Source organism: Benincasa hispida, chromosome 5, assembly GCF_009727055.1.
Source record: "Benincasa hispida cultivar B227 chromosome 5, ASM972705v1, whole genome shotgun sequence".
NCBI classification, from domain to species: Eukaryota; Viridiplantae; Streptophyta; class Magnoliopsida; order Cucurbitales; family Cucurbitaceae; genus Benincasa; species Benincasa hispida.
This window is the reverse complement of record NC_052353.1, coordinates 50,131,858-50,145,090: the sequence shown is the minus strand read 5'-3', so window position 1 is coordinate 50,145,090 and position 13,233 is coordinate 50,131,858. Positions and strand designations below refer to the sequence as shown.

At 35.9% G+C, this 13,233-nt stretch overlaps 1 protein-coding gene, 1 long non-coding RNA gene and 1 other non-coding gene across 4 annotated transcripts; 1 reads left to right on the top strand and 2 right to left on the bottom strand.

Moving 5' to 3' along the window:
• Positions 1–288: 288 nt before the first annotated feature.
• Positions 289–2,035, top strand: LOC120077985 (fasciclin-like arabinogalactan protein 7). The gene is made up of 2 exons (XM_039032137.1): positions 289–445; positions 1,077–2,035. Exon 2 carries the CDS (start codon positions 1,090–1,092, stop codon positions 1,855–1,857), a length of 768 nt encoding a protein of 255 aa, XP_038888065.1. The 5' UTR covers positions 289–445; positions 1,077–1,089; the 3' UTR covers positions 1,858–2,035.
• A 2,543-nt stretch (positions 2,036–4,578) lies between these two features.
• LOC120077986 lies at positions 4,579–7,466 on the bottom strand. 2 transcript variants are annotated; one of them, XR_005481883.1, is made up of 4 exons: positions 7,208–7,466; positions 6,958–7,120; positions 6,807–6,874; positions 4,579–5,711 (listed from the first exon to the last, which is right to left on the bottom strand). It is a non-coding gene; the product is annotated as an uncharacterized LOC120077986 (long non-coding RNA). The 2 variants fall into 2 exon arrangements; XR_005481882.1 differs by lacking the exon at positions 4,579–5,711 and having other exon boundaries at positions 6,609–6,874.
• A 5,080-nt stretch (positions 7,467–12,546) lies between these two features.
• Positions 12,547–12,653, bottom strand: LOC120078887. Its single transcript, XR_005482164.1, has one exon. It is a non-coding gene; the product is annotated as a small nucleolar RNA R71 (small nucleolar RNA).
• Between the last annotated feature and the right edge of the window lie 580 nt (positions 12,654–13,233).

Sequence of the window (13,233 nt, the reverse complement as noted above, 5' to 3'; positions counted from 1 at the left end):
AGAAATAGATACTCTACATTTAACTCAATAAACTTAAAAAAAGAGAGATCAAACTATGTTGTAAACAAAATTTTGTAAGAGAAGAAGGAATAAAAAGGTGGAAATAATGGAGTGATGGGGTAGAGTGCAAGGTTGGGTTTAAGAAGTAAGAAATAGAAAAAAAAGAAAAGGTAAAAAAGAATTAGTTCAAATGTGATTAAGAAAGGCTACCCTACATGTCCCACTTCTTAAGAAAAAGCCTTCCCAATAAAGTATGGTTTTTTTTATGTCTAAGGAAGATCCCAACCCTTAGTTTATGATCCAATTACTATCTCTTCTTCACCAGCCCATTGCTTTTCTCCTCCATTTCTTTAAATACTTGCTTCAATTTTCCATCTTTATTTGTATTTCTCATTTCCTTCCCCATTATTTCTCTGTCAGACAGACCTTCTCTCTTGCTTGGCTGGTCAGTGTCCCTCTCATTCTTCTGCCTTTTTGCCTTTTGCATTGCTAATTTATGCTTCTTTTACATTTGGGTTTTGCTTGGTTTTGCCTGTTATCATTTCTACTGACCTGATCTAGATCTGGGTCTTTCTTACTTTTTTTTTTTGTTTGAGATTTTGTTGAATTGGGTTTTGTGGGAATGTGTGTGGCTGAAGTGCTGATGGGACAATTTGAATTGTTTGCTTGTGTTTGTATGTCTTTGAATTTTGCAATTTTTATTATTTTTTTCCTTCTAGTTTTACTGTTTGATTTACTTCTCTGGATCTTTGAATGTGCTGTTTTCTTGTTTCTTTGTTGGCATGTTTTTGCTTTGTTTTAGTCTGTTAGTGAGCTTCTGAGATCTGGGTTTTGGGGTAACAGATACTTAATTTGCTGAGTTTCTGGACTTGTTTAGTTTAGTTCTAGCTGAGATTTGGTCAATTTGGGAAGTTATATAAGCTTTGGCAATGCATGTTATTGAAAATTTCATACCTGCATATGAACTGTTTGTGAAAATGTTACTGTGAACTTGTAAAGCACATAAATTTCACATTGTGATTTGAAACTACCTAAAATAGCTAAGATCTGATGCTGGACACCTTTTCTCTCTGCAGGAAGTTGTGGAAAATGGATTTTTCCATGATTTTCACTGTTTGTAGTGCATTGTTGCTTCTGAGTTCTTCATCTGCCAATGCCCAAACAGCCAGCCCCCCCTCACTTAGCCCAACCCCGGCACCGGCACCAGCCCCAGATTTTGTCAACCTTACAGATCTGCTCACTGTTGCTGGTCCATTTCACACCTTCCTCGGCTACCTCCAGTCCACCAAAGTTATTGACACCTTCCAAAACCAAGCTAATAACACAGAGGAAGGAGTGACTATATTTGTCCCAAAAGACAGCGCTTTCTCGGCGCAAAAGAAACCGTCTCTCTCGAATCTCACTGAAGATCAACTCAAATCTCTTATCCTATTTCATGGCCTGCCACATTACTATTCCCTTGCTGAATTCAGGAACCTCAGCCTTCAGAATCCGATCCCGACATTCGCTGGCGGGCAGTACAGTTTGAACTTCACAGATGTTTCAGGGACTATCCATATTGGCTCTGGCTGGACCAACACAAAAGTTAGTAGCAGTGTGCATTCAAGTGATCCCGTTGCAGTTTACCAAGTTGACAAACTTCTGCTGCCCGAGGCAATCTTCGGAACCGACATCCCACCAACCCCAGCCCCAGCACCGACACCTGATATCGCTCCTGTTGCAGATGCTCCTTCGGCTGTTAGTGATGGAAAGGTTGCTCCATCTTCAGAACCAAAACCGTCATCTTCCGATAGGATCATCAACTGGGGAATTTTTATTCAAATTGTTTTGGCAATTTCAGGTGGATTTTTGTTTTGATTGTGATCAGAAATCCTACCACCCATTTATTACATTTAAGAAAACTATATTGGCATTTTGTTCTGTTATTGATGTGAAACTCCATTTTTTTGTGAACATATATGTTGTTGGATTTGTGCATGAGAATTTCTACTGTGTGGTCTATAAATTATGATGGGGAAGGAAATTTGTTTTACAATTCAATGTTTCAATACATCAACAATGTCATAATGTGAAGCAATACAACTACTCATCCTCTAATATACCAATTCTTATATTTGATTGAAGAAAAGAAGTTTCTTTTTCTGACTTTGGTATGTAGATCCCACCCTACTAATCTTTGGGAGCCTCGCCCGACCTAGTTTTGATCGATAAACTTCTATAGGTAGAAAAATCAGTTGTTCCGACTCTACGATGACATGTTTGGAAGTGATTTTGGAAATAATTAAAATCAGTTTTGTAAAATCAATTTGATCTTTAATTTTATACTTCTAAACCCATTTTCACACTAGATTGAAATTTATTTAGGAGTGGTTTTGAAAATAATAGAAAAGAATTTTTGTTACTTCAAAATCACTTTCAATATGGCTTAACACTGACAGTTTGAACTTACTGGAGGCTGGAAAAGATGGGACCATCTCAAAGATTCAAGAGTAGTAATTAATGACCATGGACATTAGTATGTGTATGATTTGGCTATTGACATGAAAAGATGAAACATGAAAGAGATGGGAAACTCCCCAACAAAAAGAATGAGACAAGGTGTAAAGAAAGAAAAGAAAATGAAATGAACGAGGTAAATTCAACTTGATATTTACTTTAAATTGAAACAACTTGAACTATTGAGAGGCTTTTTTGAATAATTAAGAAATGTTTGACAATACTACTATTTTTTTTTTTAGTTTCAAATATTCTTACAAAGTAAGGTTATTTGTCTTTATAATCCATTTTAGAAATATTTTTTTAAAAAATTACACTCAAAACTATGAAAACAAAGAAAACATATCTATATTAGGGCCTTTAAGAGAACAAATAAATCACTTGCAAATTTCTTTACATTTTGGAAAATAGAAAGTTGAAAGAAAAGTCATTATTAATTGAAGAAAAAAAAAGAGCATGGAAACCTCCTTTGACACTTCATACTAATTTTACAACGTATATATTCACAAACCAAATATATGGGCTCAAAATAAGCATAACTCAACTAAAATAAAATTTATACTATCAACTTCGACATTAATTTTTTTATTCACCTACCTCACAAATTGTAAGAAAAAAAGAAGAAAAGGAAAGAAACCAAATACATGTTGTACAAATTTGTGTGTAGTAATTGATATGTACTATCTCTTTTGTGGTTGAAGATTCAAATTTTCATATCTTCACTTGTTAAATTACCAATAACCTAACACGAGAGACTATTTTAAGGGCATATTATAAGCAAGGATGAAAATATTTTGATATATTGATGATATATCCGTGATATATTCGTAAAATCACATACTCAATAAAGATATTAGGGGTAAGATCTTTTTTCTCCAAATTTCATGATATATCACCGATTAGCGATATATCTCCGATATATCTTTTTGGGCTAATATATTTTACAACTCAACAAAATTGTGGATATTTTTTGGATACATTGCTGATATTTTGTGGATATATCATGGAAATATCATGAATATTTCATCTAATGTCCTCTAATTATCTCTACTTATCTCTTTTTTTCTTTTTCCAATATCAAGCTTTTCCAATGTTCTACCTTTTTCAATTTTCAAATCTTCCTAAATTTTCATCCACAAACTTTCATTTTCAAAGAAATTCAATTTAGAAAAACCACAAAAAAAAAAAAAAAAAGACTTAGGCCATGGCCATAAAGCTGGTAGAGCAGGAATTAGCCCCTTCACTAGAGAATTTCAATTCACGGATGCTACACAAGACTCCAACCATGACCATAGAGTTGGTGGACTAGGAATTGGAACAATAGGAAAACCTTTCATTCATTGAAGATCCACACATGATGGCGATTGATGTTGACTCACTTGTTTCAAGTACAAAGGGGATGAGTTTGGATAGTCACTTGTTTCAAGTTATCTACAATCTTCAAACCATCCTCATTTAAATGAAACTTAGTTTGATCCAAGATATCTTCCTATTAGCATTGAGACTCATGGAAGACATACTTCCAATTATGTTATATATTTTTTAACATACAATGACTTAGGACTGTCATTATCAAATGCATTATGCTAATGTTGTGTTAGTACCTCTTAGATCATCTTTTTATTATTGAATCTTGTATTTGACTTTCATTTTGTATGACCTAGACTTTATTAATAAAATATTAATACCTCTTATATATATATATATATATTTATCTTCATTACTAATTATTCTATTGACAATCATATTTGACTTCTAATTATTGATTTATATGCTTAAAGTCATAGTTTATTATCCAAATAAGTTTGTTCTAATATTTCACCAAAAAAATTTCAATATTTTTATGAATTTTCGTGATATTTGTGGATTTTCTAAAAATATCCATCGATATTTAATTATTCTTCAATATATCTGTAAACCTGACTTACCGATTCTTATGCCAATAACGATATTTTTGTTCTTAATTTTAAGTAAACTAAATGTAATGACCCGACCCTTCAAGACTACTAACAAGGGTTGTTCCTCATAAATGTACATTTAAAACCTAAACATTTTGACCATTGAGGAATAATTATTAAAAAGTAAGGAAAATTTCCAAAACAATCCATAAATTTAAGAATAACAAATAATTAGAACCTTTGTTCGGGGTCCCTAAAACAACTAAGAAAAATAACAATTAGACAATAAAAAAATTCGATCAACATTGAGTTCCAAATCAAAACTTTTAAATAACTTGAAAATATAAACTGAGCGGAATCGGTTTTCTTATCCCATATGGCATGGTCACGAGTCTCGCTTTCACTCGCTGGTTTGTTTCTATCCTTACTTGAAAAACATAATATAAGAAAGAATGAGTAAGTAAGTGACCCATTACTTGAAGATTTGTGAAAACCATGCGGAAGTGAGATCACATCCCAATTTTAATTATTCACATAAACATAAATTACAGAGATTAAAAACGACATGCATTCAACAAAAACAACATGCTTAAAGAAAATAGAATAGAGAGGAAATTATGGTTTTAAAGAAAACTAACCCTGGAAGTCACAAAATTCTTCACAAATCATCTCCTTCGAATTGTACCAAAAACAACGAACATCCAGAAATGGGCAACACCAATTGGTTAGACACCACCACAAAGGAAACCAGGGTATTCTCTTAAGGGTTGATAATCAACAAGAGTTGTGGACTTTGTGAAATTTTGGGAAGAGGGAGAGATTGATTTTTTAGAGGAATTCTTTTTCGAAGAGATTTATTGAGGAAGCCAAAAAAAAAAAAAAAAAAAGCACAAACCTTCTGTATTCATAGGGAAGAAGATGATCCAACACAACTCCCCTCATCCCACGATTTAATGGAGAGAAATAATGTAACGACCCGACCCCCTAGGACTTAGGTTAGGCTGTTACTAAAATAAATGCATGCATAGGATTTAAGACGACGCTCAGTTTTGTTGAAATAAATGTTAAATAGACAAGAAAAGTTCAAAAGCCATTTTTAAATGCAATTGTTAAAACAATAATAGGGTACCCATAATTCGTAAAGACTATTAAATGTATATAAAAGAAACAATCCTTGATAATAAGTTCCAAACAGTAAAACTAAACATTAAGGAAAAAATAAGGACTCTAAATTTCATGATGCGAAAGCGTAAAAATTAGTCCCAGTGGCACGATCACGAATTCCGCTACGCCATCGCCGGTGCATCTCTACCCTCACTTGAAAACATCAACATAAGAAAGAATGAATATGAAATACTCAATAAGTAACCCCACCACTGGGGTCAGGCTAGACATCTATATTCTTTAGATGCCTACCTCTAGTGGAACAGTGGAACATATAAACTGCTCTAGGCCTCATGGGATACATATATACATGAAAAACTTATTTTTATTCTACTGTAGTTGAGTATGTCCACTACCTCTAGTAAGTCCCGTAGGACCCACAACCTCTGATGAATCCCGAAGGAAACACAATCTCTTACATACGCATGGTTATGCATACATCTCTTTCATATACACATAAACCCACTTAATGTGTACCTCTTTCGTACACATGGTTAGGCATACACCTCTTTCGTATACACAAAAGTCACTGAGTATGTACCTCTTTCGTACACCCCAATACCCTCTAGGTATGTATCACTTTCATACACACCAGCCCTAGTACATCTCTTTCATGTACTAGCGCCTTTGGACATGCATTACTTTCATGCAGTCACATAGTCTGGAAAGAAAAAAGGGGATTTTATCTAACTTCATATTACATATAACATTCACCTAATCATAAATCCTCTAAAATCTCCTCATCGTCAATCTCATGTTAATTAACCTCAACATACATATTTAATCTAGTTTTAAATGAATCAACTATAGCACATCACTTTCATGCACTAAATCATGTAAACAATGCAGTATTTGGGATTTCGTAATATATATCATACAGTCTACACATTCTCATAATAAATCGCATAACTATATAAATCCGCAAATGACTAATGCTCATCTAGCTTTAAGGAACTCCTAAGGCACTCCAATAGGAGTGCTACTTAACTCAAAATTTAAGGGTCAGGCTCAATCATCATTTACTATAACTCATAAAATTCCAAATCGAGCTAAAAAATAATGATATTCTGATATATTACCACATGCTCATATGTCCTTCATAAGCAGTCCATCCAATCTCAAAATAATCAAAATTAATCAAAGAAAAACTGCTATAGGATACTCAATGTTAAATCTACAGTGTATCGCCTGGCATACTGGCACAAAAACGCCTGGCACAAAAACGATTCCAATAGTAAGATTACTTACCTTAGAGTTTGAGCTCAAATGAAACAAATTTATCTCCTTCCTTGCTTAAAAGAATCTTGAATCGAACCCTAAGTGAAAATCAAAATTAAACTCCAATCCTAAGAATATAACCCAAATAAAAAATCTACATCAATATCTCCAAAACACTTACTCGAAGTGTTTGGTCAAGTCGAATTACAATCGAGTTTCAGACACGAAATTGACTGTAGATACACGCCAAAACGAAGGGTGTTAAGAACCCACTTAAACTCGCCAATTGCTCGCAATCTTTGCTTGACGGTGACTCGGAACGACCCAATCTCTAATTCAACACACTGAATCGTCAACCAAAAATATCGAAACTTAATGCATATCCAAGATATCCAAAACCCATCGTAAAAAAAAATCAACGAATAACTTACCACTAACTCTAACGTTCTGGCATTATCGACGACTGGGAACTTGGCGACTGCAAAACTTGAGGCTGAGCGTCGATGGCTTCACGGTGGCTAGGGTTCGAGTTCGTTGCCACCGATCTGAGCAGCGGCGACCCACGGGCGGATGAGCAGCACCTCGATAGCGACGACGAGCGACTGGGGCTTGTGCGTGTGGCTCAGACCGTTGACGCGAGGAGAGGATGCTAACCTGGGGTGGGTCTTCGGCGGTAGCAGCGGCGATTGGTGTCAAACAAGCTAGGGTTTTCTCAAAGGGGGGGGGGGGGCACAGATATGAGGAAGAAGAACGCAGAGGAGGTTTTATTTTTAATATAAAAAAAAAATAATAAAAAATATAAAAAAATAAATAATAAAAACTTAAAACTTAAAAAAGAATAAATTAAACTTTATTTATTACTTTCCTATTCCATTTTATTTTTATTACTTCTTTTCATTTCCCAACAGTGAGTATTAATTCTGCCATAAATTCCTAAATTGCATAATTTTGTAAGGTCCAAAATTAAAATTATCGCATTTAACACTTGCACTCCAAAATTCCAAAAAATGTCCTCCACTAGCCAAATTACAAAAATTATATAAAAAGTGAAAATTTGGGATGTTACAATAAAGGAAAGAGCTATACATAATCCCTCGTTATTTAATTTAAATTCAAAATTTAAATAAAATAAAATTATCTAATTTTAAATTTAATTAATAATATATAATATATAATAACACTTATTATATATACATATATATTATAATATAACGTATAAACTATAGTTTATATCATATCAAATATAATATAACTTATAGTTTGTAGTTCTCTCACTAAACCTATAGTATCTAAGATAAATCAACTTCATATGAAATTTAACCTATAATGTTCATATGAATCTAATTCATATATTTAATATTTGAATCATATTCATATATATATTCCTCTCAAAATACACATTATATATTATAATACATCAAATACATTATATTACATCACATATCATTAATTAATTAATTAGTTATATCATATATAATTAATTTTCTCAATTAATTCGAACAATTCAAATTAATCTAAAATTAATTTGATTCCCAATAATCCTAGTTGAGATACTGAAAGGACCTTATGGACCTATAGATTGAAGCACTAATGGTATTTGGATAATTAATTAAACTCTTTAATTAAATTACCAAAATTCCATTAACTGTCGGTCACTCCACTAAAGACCGGCACTGCACTCTTCACACTACATATATATATTTCTGTGTCCATTGGATATAACTAATCAAGGGTGCGTTGACCTTCACAAATTGCTCGTAAGTACAGTAGGGTCAAAATTATCGTTTTGTCCCTGTAGTTACATCAACTCCTTAGGTACCACTGATCTCTCTAATGAACAATAAGTCATAGTTTAACTATGATCCAACCTCTTTTGGGCCAGGAGAGGGTGTGGCGTCACATTGTTCAAACCCCGGACTCAACCCTTAAGGGAGCAATTTCTCTACTTTCTCAACTATAAAGAAGGAGTGAATTCCTTCTTCTATAGCTGCATTCCAACTCCCAAATTGGACGAATTTCCAAAATAGTAGGCATATTGAGTCGACGACACTAGTCACTCTTACCATGCAGAACAAAGGACCACCTTTATAGGCAGGAGTTCACAACTCACACAGGATTCAGGCCAAGTCACCTATAGTCATCCTTGTGAAATGTAAGTCTCTTCTATCAACGGTGTTATATAGTGAGACTAGTCATTTTGTAGTCCGGTCATATACAAACTCTTTGCGTAGAACGTCCCCGCTCACATGTCTCTACATGAATGATCAGGATCAGATCATTTGTAGCACTTTACAATAATTGTAACATCTACAAAACGGGTCGTATTCGTGTGTCACCAGGATAAGATACCCAACATTATCCATCTACCACAAACCATTTAGGTTGTCTCTTAAACATGATCCACTTGTATGTCTCCACATACATGTTTAAGTTACAAAAGGCAACCTTGGATCTTAATTTATTGGTTTTGTGGGTTAATGCTACTAAATGTCACATAAAATACTAGTAATTTTAATAAATAAATAAATTATTTGTACATTACAATTACAAACTACAGGACCCATGAGATTTAGGGCATAAACCTCAACAATCTCCCACTTGTCCTAAAGTTAATGAGATGTATATCATAAAAGTCAAACTATTACAAAAATACAAATAAAACAAGAAACTAGGACATACAATCCGCACCCCATACAAAATCTCTCACTTGCCCTAGACTAAATGTGGCATGTCCTGTAGACCCATACTCTATAGGTGACCCTCAAACACGTTAGTCGTGAGGGCCTTTGTAAACGGATCAACAATGTTCTGCACCAAAGCTATTTGCGTGATGATCACGTCCCCTCAATGCATAATATCTTGTATTAGGTGATACTTCTGCTCCATGTGCTTCCCGCGCTTGTGACTTTTGGGCTCTCTAAAATTAGCCACAACACCACTATTATCATAATAAAGGGTGATGGACTTTGACATATCTGGAACTACCTCTAGATCAGTCAAGAATTTTTTGATCGGGGCTAGAAGCATGATAACAGGCAGAAATGCACGTTATTACAGCATAAAGATGTAAAACAATGTGGGTATGAGATGATAAAAATATACAAAATCATGTCCAAAAGCGTTAAACTAAGAATATTGCGATCGCATGCGCCCATCGCATAAAAGCAGCTAATTTACTTATATTGTGCAGGAAAAATGCGTTGGCGCAAAGCAAATTGCGATCCAAGGAATTCAGCGTCCGCGCGCATTAAAAGATTGCGACCGCAAAGCCATGCGATCGTATGTGCTCGCGAGAATTTGCTAAAAAAGGTGGCCGCATAAAGACGGCGCATCAAGGTGAAAGCATAATAAATCATGATGGGACGGAAAGCTGATGACGGTCGAATCCGAATTTAGTTGACAAGCCGTTAACGACACACTATAGCAAGTAGATTCAACTTTTCGGTGACCAATAATCTGCGCATCAGATAGAAGATTTAATGACCTCCCATCATTGCAATCATTAGAGAGAAAAACTTCTTCACCTTGAGCTCTATAAATCCCGAAAGCCACCATCAGTAAAGGAGTTCAACACAGTTCGCCATATACAGAAGATATACAAATAGATAGTTGTTAGTCTGTAGTTATTCATATACTTAGAGGCGGAGGCGAGTGAAGAGAAGAAGACACCGAGAGATCATTTCTGGTTAGTTCGAAAGACTGCCGGGAAGCACTGTAAAGGGAGAGAGGGCCAACACTTGCGAAAGCAAGGACATTCTTCTGGATAGAGTAGAGTAAAAAGACAGTGTAAAAGCCATGGGAAGCAAGACATTGCTACCGGGCTTCTTATCCCCACTTTCCATTGTTGTTTTTTATTTTGACTTTATTTATAAAATGGAATTCTCATCTCAACATCTGTTCAATCTCTTCACATTTCGCATGAGTAGCTAAATTTCCGAATGGGTTGAGAAGTACTTAGCTAGCATGACCTAGGATCTTCACTTTATGCGATCATCTTGTCTTATGTATGCGTTATTCAACCTTTAGAGATACTTGAGAGAGTAGTCTAAAGAAAGAACCTAGACTTGAGAGAGTCAGGTTAAAATCTAGGCTTGAGAGAGTTATATTAGAACCGCATAAGCAAGAGATAGAAACTTAGAGATAAGTTCTGTTTACTATTATGCATCACATGCAACCTAGAAATAGGATATGATAGTATGCGGTCACCTTGTGTATGTGTGTGTCATTCATCATTGCATAGACAAGAATAGAGGCGTAGGAACTATGGAATTTGCATTGAGAGATGACATGCTGTTGTGTGTATGTAGCATGATCGCAGAACTTGAACACAATCTTAGGAAGTGTTAGCTAAATCCCTTCTCAACCCGTTCATCGCATACTCATTTTATTCTCGATTTCATCAACTCTTTACTTGAATTTTCCGCATAGGAAATATACTTAAATTGTAACACCCCTGGACTAGGATTCAGAATCCGGATTCGACCCATAACGGCCCCGACATTCCCCTACGTCCCCTACGACCTGGTTATTTCAACCTCCCTTCCTCCCTTGTCTTGAATGCTTTTTAGAAGTAAAAGTTGTCCTCATAAACCAACACGGGTCCTTTCAGCATGCTTTGTCCTCACTCACATGCACCTAGGAAAATTCCCAAGAGGTCACCTAACATAGAATTGCTCCAAGCTAAGCACGCTTAACTTTGAAGTTCTTATGATTAAGCCACCGAAAAGGAAGGTGCACCTTGTTGGTTTAGGTAGTAACTTTCAATTCTTTTAAGCCTTTCTTTTAACCATACTTTCATGTCCTCAGGATCCCTCTCATTCGGATGTGATACCGGTTCATTCATGTACCCCTATTGAACTCGGGTCGTTACATAAACAACACATCAATCACTTATTTGTTTTTGTAACCGTAAAGGAATCAAAATTTACCGTTGCATAGTGTCTTAGTAGTCCCTGTGTTTGACCCTGGACTTACCAGGAAACCTAGTGAGATTTATACTTGGGTTGTACTAGGAAAACTTACATGTGTAACGAATAAACCATCATCGCAATTATACACTATTATTTTGTCACATTTACAATGCATCAAGTTTTTGGTGCCGTTGCCGGGGACTACGCACATACATATTGCACTAACAGTAACTTTTTGATTTTCTTTGCAGCTTTCGACCTCTGTGCACTGCCTCTTTTTTGGTAAGGGAAAAAGCATGTGTCGTATGAGCAAAGGACAAGTTCCTGAGCCCAACTACGACCCAAAGATTGAAAGAATGTCCAAAAGAAGACAATGAAACAGCTGCCAACAATAACAAGAGAGAAATCCTCGAATGGTGGAACAACCGGAAGATAGAGCAGCAAACGTGAACAACATCATGGCAAACCCCATTCTCCTGGTAAACGACCACAATAGACCCATCCGAGACTATGCATCGCCTAACCTCTATGATTTCTCCCCAGGAATCATGAGGCCAGCCCTAGATAGATCGAGGTTTGAGATGAAGCCGATTATGTTGTAGATGATTCAGACGGCCGGACAATTTGGTGGAAGGCGTGGCGAGGATCCACATGCCTATCTCCGGAGTTTTATTGAAATCTACAATACTTTTGTGTTCCTAAACATCTCAGCTGAAGAGGTTCGACTAACGTTGTTCCCATTTTCACTATGTGACCAAGCAAGGAAATGGGCCTATTCTCTCGAACCAGGGGAGATAATATCTTGGGAACAAGTAGTAGAGAAGTTCATGAAGAAATACTTCCCCCCGACCGAGAATGCAAGAAGGAGGAAGTTGATTACAAATTTTGAACAGGATATTGACGAATCGCTCAGTGATGCTTGGGTGAGGTTTAAGAGATTGGTGCGAGATTGGCCGCATAATGGCTTACTTGACTGTCTCCAAATGGAAATCTTTTATCTTGGTTTGAACCCTACATCACAGACGACTGCCAATGATGCAGCAGTTGAAGGTCTGCTTGACAAAACGTATGATGAGGTTAAAAATATTCTTGATCAGATATCAAAGAATCACGAAGATTGGAGGGAAAGCGATCAAAGATTGAAAATTCGAGAAGGTGACGCAAACAATGGGGCCATCGCATCCCTACAAAACCAAATGAATGCGATGATGAATCTGATACAAGGCATCACAATCAATAGCTCGGGAACGCAAAGAGGGCAGGTCAACACAATCGATCAGATGAGCGCAAGTTGTGCCACTTGTGAAGAAGCCCATCTGATGGAGGAATGTTCGAGGAACCGACAATCTATATATTTCGTAAAGAACAATCTTTTCTCCAATACTTACAACCCCGGGTGGAGAAACCACCCCAACTTCGCGTGGAAAAATCATCAACAAAGTTATCAACCGATGGCGCATGATCGCTAGGATTTTTCCCGCGAACAAACGATCAATCGCAAAATCAAGCTAGCAACTCGCAAGCGCCGCCATCTTCTTCCCTGGAGA

Bases quoted from the DNA above. Each gene is read 5' to 3' on its own strand.
- LOC120077985 (XM_039032137.1), top strand. From the start codon at position 1,090: ATGGATTTTTCCATGATTTTCACTGTTTGTAGTGCATTGTTGCTTCTG.